Here is a 7,513-nt window from a genome sequence, read left to right on the forward strand (position 1 = left end):
TTATTCCCTCCCCTCAGTATTGAAGAATACAATGATCGTGTCATGGCAGTGGTGCGATGTGAAGCTCAGGTATGACATTTAAAAATAAATAAATAAATGAAATTTAATCAGTGGTTCTTTAACTCAATGTTTTGCTGTTTATGCAATGAAGGTAGATGATTGAGATGCTGCTTCTTGAATAGTGTTGTGAACTTCTATTTTTTGTAATGGGCATATTTCATTGTGGAAAATGTCATTGAGTTGTGATAATAAGATGGTCATTATGATTATTATTATTATTATTAGTAGTAGTAGACTAGTAGTGGTGGTTTTCATTCCTTGTAAGTATGAACTCTTGTTCGCAAACTTAAGAAGGCTTTTTTCCCTCAAAGGCTGTGTTTTTTAAAGAGTTTCTTCATTTTCCTGTAATAATCATTGTTGTGTCTTTTTGGTGCTCCTAAAGTGAATAAGTATGTGAGATATATGGCTTCTGTCGGCCACTGATATAATTTTTGTGTTGATTTCATATTCCAGGATGCATTGCTTCAGAGGCTTCTTAACAGTAACTTTTTATCAGATCAAGAGAGGTACTGATACACTAATCTCTGCAACCATTTGTTTTTAACTATTTATAGATTTATGTTATTTCAATATTTTTCTGATACAAGATACTGCTACGCTAATCTCATAGTGGTTCAATACAGGCTTAGATACACTTACCATGGTAAGGTTGGCAGATCATAAAAGATCTGTTAAAATTTCTTTTATCAGCTTATGNGGGAAAGAATATTATTTCAAGCAAAACCAAGACAAAAAGGCGTGCTGGTGCAGCTGTATACAACAGAGCATCTTCACTAGAAACATTGGTCAGTACTTTCGGATGTAACTCTTGCATAAAATAGTTCTCTTTTTTCTTGGGAGTTTTCTGTGAATATTTGTCTTGAGTTTAAATTGGGGATTACAAATGTAACACACTATTATATGAAACTAATTTGATTATTTAAAGACTAGTGAAATCATGTATGGCAATTTAAGCTTGGTTTTTTGTTGCAACTTACAAGATTAATGGATGAATCCATTAGTATTGTTCATTAGTAGTTGAGGATCAAAGAATTTGAGAAGTATGAAACAGAGTTGCTATTTACGCCTCTTCCCTAACGAGGAGATCTATTGGAATAGGTTGGCTATCTTTATTTGACAAATGTGAATCGCTTGGAAAAGCTAATGTCGGAGTTGGGATTCTCAGTTGATTCAGCAATGCCATTGAATTTGGAAGAAGCAATAGTAAGTCTTCATAGTTCATACTATCTAGTCTCACTTGGACTGTTTGCTTTCTGCATAGACATCTATGATATAGCCGAATAGATGAAAATTACCATCTTTATGCTTGAAGGCAGCTGAGTTGAACAATGGATAGATGTGATCTTCAGCCGACCCTACATTGGAGCAGGCAAAACAACTTGTTGAATATCAGGTTCAATTCATTGTGTTCTTCTGCAAAACTTTAGTGACTTGACTCCCTCTTTTTACTTGTTCACTGGAGATGCTGTACCAGTACCACACATCAACCACACATATTCTGCCATGCACCAGAAGCCTTTTTGTAGGTCTTTTATAAGATAAAAATTCTGTTATACAAAGGCTGTAATCACATAAATTACATCTTTTCTTCAGAGGGATACAACCTGAAGATCTCTGGTTGTATGTGGTAGAGTACTGCAATGGTTTAAGAGATTTTGGTTGAGTTTGGTATAGCTAATTTGTTTATTTGGGATAATATTTGAATGTTATGCAGAGAAGATAGGGACCAAATATCTATTTTGTAGTATTATTTAGAAATTCCAATCCCATAATTTGTAATTATGCATGTTCGAAAGGTTTTTCCTTATGCACTGTTTTTCTGTATCATAAATTAAGATTTATATTGGAATTTTGGCAGTTAAGATAGCAAGCTTAACAAAGTGAAACCCTCTCAACTAGTCAACTATATTCATCCCAAACAACTTGTGAAAATAAAAAAGGACTAAGCAGCATGCTGGGGGATAAGTGATAATAATACTATCTTGTCTGTATAGGTAAGTGCAACTTGATTCCATAAACTTTAGTTTGTGGTATTGGTTGTGAATGTTGCATTACGGAAAAGTCAGCCAGATAAGGTCTCAACAGAATGTTATCACAAGTTCATGGCCCTGAATGTATGATATTTTATGCTTCAAGAATAAAGTTGACTATATGTGTCTGAAATTGTAAATACATTACATGAATGCTCATTTAATTGGAGGAGGAAGAGAAGAACATGAGGGCCTACCATCCCTAAGTTTTCTGGATATGCTTCCAGTAAATAGGGTCATGCTTAATACATGTCATTCCCATCACATAGGCAGATAACCTGTCTCATCCCATTTAAAGCGTTTTGCCTCAATATTCCACAGATTATATGATGTGAGCAGAAATATATTCAAAACCTTCAACTTGACTGCCATAAAATTGCATGTTGATGTTCCTCTTTTTTTTTTTTTTTGGGTCATACAACACACTCACACACACACAAACCTAACAACTACACTAGGATTCTAACTTGGTGTGGCTTCATTTGTGGCAAACATCTTTGCCACTACATCACATGTCTCAGCCACACTGATGTTCCTCACTTGAGTCATTTCTCTTTTCACAATAATTGAAATGTAGGAATAGCTGATAGATGGTCATGGTGGTCCAAGACCATGAGAAAGAGATAGTAGCATATGGTTGGAGCCTCTTTCTAAAGAAAGCATAAAAAGTGTTAAACACAACAGGTCACAGCCCACCCTACTAGTCTAATCGGATGTAGTATTATCCCTATTATCCACTTGTGTGGTTAATTGAACATGTCCCGTGAGTATGATGGCCCCATCTCAAGAACAATTCATTCATTAATTCGGCCTAATAAGGTCTCCAAAATTTTGAAGGCTAATGGTAGTTGAACAAAAACAAAAATGTACTTTGTCAACTGGGTCTATAGCTAGTAGCCACATTCACATTCACATTCACATTCAGGAGCTGTTTGGTCCCAGACAGGATTAACCGAAAGAGGGCATCAAGATTTTAACAAGTACATGATATTCTCATCACTTATCAGGCTGCAGATAAAGAGTATAGAGTACACATATTCTTAAAATGTAAATAAACTTGGGTTAATTTAGTAGTCACTTGTTCGCTTAAATAAATGCCGAGAGTTTGAATTCCGTCTTGGATATATAGTAATTCATTGTCTAGTGGCAGATGATAAAATGGAATTTAAATCTGCGATATATATTAAGTATGATTTGTTTTGAGGTACTGGGACAGAGATTGGAAGACTGAGACTCAGTATCATGTTTGTTGGCTTAGAGACTGGTACTAAAATTTCTGTCTTTGTCTCCAAAATTTCAAAATTTCAGTACCTCCAAAAAGTAGGGACACAGAGGACTGAAATTTTTAGAGATAGAGACTGAAATTTTAATAACATCTTATACCTAAAATATTCTCATTTCAATTAATTAATTTCAATTTTACCCTTTGTGCAAATTAAATTAGAGCTTTATTCTTGTTTCAATTTCTGCCTTTCATTTTACATCAAACAAAATACTGAGATTTATTTCAATCTCTGACTTTCAGTCTCTGTCTCTCAGTCTCAGTCTTTCAGTTTCTGTCTCTCCATCAAACACTATCTAATATTGACTTATCTTCTCATATATGTGAGCATAGAGTAACATCGTGTGCATGATTACTTGCAGTAGAATAATGGTTTGATTTTGATCAAATTACTATATATCATCACGAGTATATGGGTGGAAGATTATTGTTAAATAACGTATAAGTATCAGATAATATATGTTGATGCTGATGTGTATCGGTCTGAAAGGGAACAAAGAAAACGAGTTGGTGATTGGTGTGGCATCACATAATAATGATGCATGATTATGAATTTCTGATAGTAACATTTCATGTCTTTTGAAACCAACCAACTATCAATAATAATAATAATTAAAAAACACATTAAAACTATTCATGGTCACTACAAGCTTTCGAGTAACTTCATCAACTTAATTATATTATTGTTTCGGCATCAAGGAAACTTAGCACAACTCCTCATAGCACTTCAAAAGCAAACAAAAAGAGGAAAAGAAATAAAGTGATAAAGTGATCATTGCTTTTAGTTTGAATATTATTCAATCGAATGATGATCATTTCAAAACTAGCTAGCACAATCTTGTCACTAACAAAGCGTTTGCATGCACGTATTTTATAGAAAACTTAGAGTTTAAGTCTTTAAGACTTATTAGGAGTTGACTACTCTACCCTCTGTTGATGAACAATCTTGCCGTTTTAATTACTTAATGTGAGTACCCATCAATGATACCATAGTCTTTATAATTTGATGCTTCTATATTCTATAAAATAACGTGGCAAACACCATCATGTTTATGGTTTATGACCATATAATTTGCCGCGTTGAACTCGATCCCTTAGATTTTTAAAATAATAAGTTAGATCTTTTAATGGTTCATTAATATAACTTAAGCAGTATTTAATAATGAGCCATTAAATCTCAATGATTAACGGATACATTAGTGGAGATTGTTAGTTAAATACCATACTACTAATAATAATAACAATAAGACACATTTGTATATAATAGCTTGAAACTTCAACAAGTTCAGAAGAATTAATGAATTATTATTGAATAATACAAGTAAATGTTTAATTATATATTTTGCATCCGGCTCTAGAAAAAGTCAATAATAGAGGGAAGATATGGATTAGAATTGTTATTGATCTATCATCTTTGATGAACATATATGTCCATATGCATATGCACTTTTTACAGCCCCACAACATTTTAGTGACCATAGTTGTTACTTGTATTGGATTTAATTAACATTAGACCCTACCATATAATATATATCCAATAACAAATGATGTTGATGACTGAGAGTGTTGCAATCAAATGGGTAACGCCAACACAAAATGTATGTGGCAATCTCATCCCTTTAAGTTTGAGATAACTACTTGATGGATGTGCATGGCTTCACTACCTCTCTCGCCCTAACTATTTGGCTTTTTCATATATACTTTGAGAAATGGTATTTGCAGGAACAGACGATGACAGATGATGACAGATGACAGATGACATTCTTAGCTACAAGTTTACAAATGGTATTTAGAAAGGACTGGTGCCTCCTAGAGTTGAGTTTTTTATTTGATTTGTGCTAGTAGGTCGAGTTAATACAAAGGAGCGGTTGAGTCGGTTCGGCATCATAACCCAGAATGATACAGCTTGTGTGATGTGTAATAAAGAAGTTGAATCTGTGCAGCAATTGTTTGTTACGTGTGAGTTTGCGTGGCAAGTCTGGTGTGCGTGGTTCGCTCGTGGGCCGGACATGGTGCATCCCGGGGTCCATAAAAGAACTCTTTGAGAGCTGGAAGACGATTCTTATGAGAAAAGACGAGCGCAAAATATGGTTAGTTGATTTCTTCTCAGTTATATGGAACATCTGGCTGTGTAGGAATGAACGTATTTTGTTAGAATAAGACAACGGCCGTGGTGGATTGCATTGCTAGATCACTCTGTAGTTTGAGGGATTGGTGTAAAACTAACTCGTGTTGTTGATGGCTATGCTGAAGATGACATAAGAGTTGCTTTATCTCTTTATTTTCTTATTATTGTATGCTCCAACGAGTGTGTTGAGCTTGTTTGTCTTTCAAAAAAATGTTACTCTTCTGGACAAAAATGGCATGACGAGACTATGAATAAATGAAAAAACTACGTTATTAGTTAACAATTAAGTTATTAAGATTAATAAAGTCATTAATTCACAAAATTGTCAAATTATAACATTAAACGTGTATATTAAAAGTCTAATAACAGTTACATCGAAGAGATATAATAAAAAAAAAGAAAAATTTAATAAAAAAGACACTGTTCATTCTATGACCTAAAATACTACTGATTTGAGTATTGGAGTGTTTTGCATGTTGTCTTCTCGACTTAATTCTAACATTGTCAAATTAATTTCTGAATTTTTCTAGCTCGTAACCTCACCAAAAATACGAACAATTACAATGGATGTTGATGCCTAGCTATGTCATGCAAAAGTGTCATTCTCATCTTGGTGTGGCCCTGTTCTTCTTTTATTCTTGCTTGTATTTTTTGTGTGCTCTCTTTTATTCATTTCTAATTCCCATATTAGTAAAGTCATGTACTATTCATTCTTTGTCTCTGCACCTAAATTCCTAGCTATAATAATTCAAAATAAATAAACAAATAAAATTAGGAGAATATCATTATTTCTAACTATAAAAATTAAGTACTTACAACAATTCTGATCATAAAAAGTATAAACAAGGAAAAAAAAAGTAAACAGAAAAGCATGGTTCCCTCTCAAGTATTTGAATTTCAAAATATTACAATTGGATCAAACTCTTTTAACATAAAAAGTTAATTAAAAAAAGTCTAATCAATTTTAAACTAAAATAATAAAATTCACACATAATAAAAATTATAAATTCAATGGCCTTTGGATTTTCGAACATGACGAAGGAAACGTGAGTAATGCACTAAATGAGAAATGCAAAATTCCAACTACAATGAAAAATGGGCTATGGGGCTTAAGGGCCCATTTTGGGACCATGTGCCTAATATATATATATTATGCTTTTGAGCTAAAACTGTAATTTTCGTTTGAGTGCTTGAATGGAGCTGAAAAGAAACTATGAAAGTGTATTTAATTATTGGAAAAGTATAGGTACTAACATATTATCTGCCAACTTCTGTCAACTCTTATTTATAATTGTGTTTCATGGAAGTGTGTTCGTGGATGTGTCTAATAATTAATATATTTTAAATACATATATAAAGAGACACATCTAGAAAATATATTTATAAAGACACTTCTATTAAACACAACTATAAAAAAAACATTTTTATTAGACACATCTATAAACACACTTCCATGAAACACAATTATAAATAAGAGTTGATAAAAGTTGGCAGATATGCTGTTGATAAGGTAGCGGAAACGTTAATTATTTATGTAAAGACTCATTACTAGAGACCAGAGAAGAAAGAAATGGACACTATTAAAAGAAGAGCGGCGTCTGCTTTTTCTCATTAAAAACTATAACATGTAGAAAATAATACCGCTCGTGCACTTTGAAACATAATTATTGCTCTTTAATTTTTATTTACTTTTTAGCCTATTCAAATTCGATAAAAATTCACTTGCAATTATTTTTGTATGAAATTGAAGATAATTTAATATATTTAATTAAATTATCATCTAATAATTTTTAATTATTAATTTTATACGTGAGTTTTTACTTTCGAATTCAATTAAATCCCACTTAGATGACTTTTGGTCGTATTTAGTTATTTACTATTTAGATGGATTTTTATGAATATATGTAATTTTTTTTTTCAGAAATAGGTCATATTCTAAATGTGAGAATTTTATTAGTAAATCCGTTATCATCCCTTTGCTTTACAATTAAATTAAATCTTAATATTTTATAG

The 7,513-nt window shown here is 32.4% G+C and overlaps 1 protein-coding gene across 1 annotated transcript in view; it reads left to right on the forward strand.

Moving 5' to 3' along the window:
• The window catches only part of LOC107613955 (mini-ribonuclease 3), a 2,742-nt gene extending 820 nt beyond the window's left edge, over positions 1-1,922 (forward strand). Inside the window, exons 3-7 of the mRNA XM_016316156.2 lie at positions 1-69; positions 514-566; positions 725-845; positions 1,159-1,263; positions 1,373-1,922. Of these exons, the coding sequence (XP_016171642.1) occupies positions 1-69; positions 514-566; positions 725-845; positions 1,159-1,263; positions 1,373-1,396 (372 nt within the window). The 3' untranslated portion in view covers positions 1,397-1,922. The remainder of the gene's footprint in view (positions 70-513; positions 567-724; positions 846-1,158; positions 1,264-1,372) is intronic.

The sequence above is a fragment of the Arachis ipaensis genome, chromosome B08 (assembly GCF_000816755.2).
Source record: "Arachis ipaensis cultivar K30076 chromosome B08, Araip1.1, whole genome shotgun sequence".
NCBI lineage: Eukaryota > Viridiplantae > Streptophyta > Magnoliopsida > Fabales > Fabaceae > Arachis > Arachis ipaensis.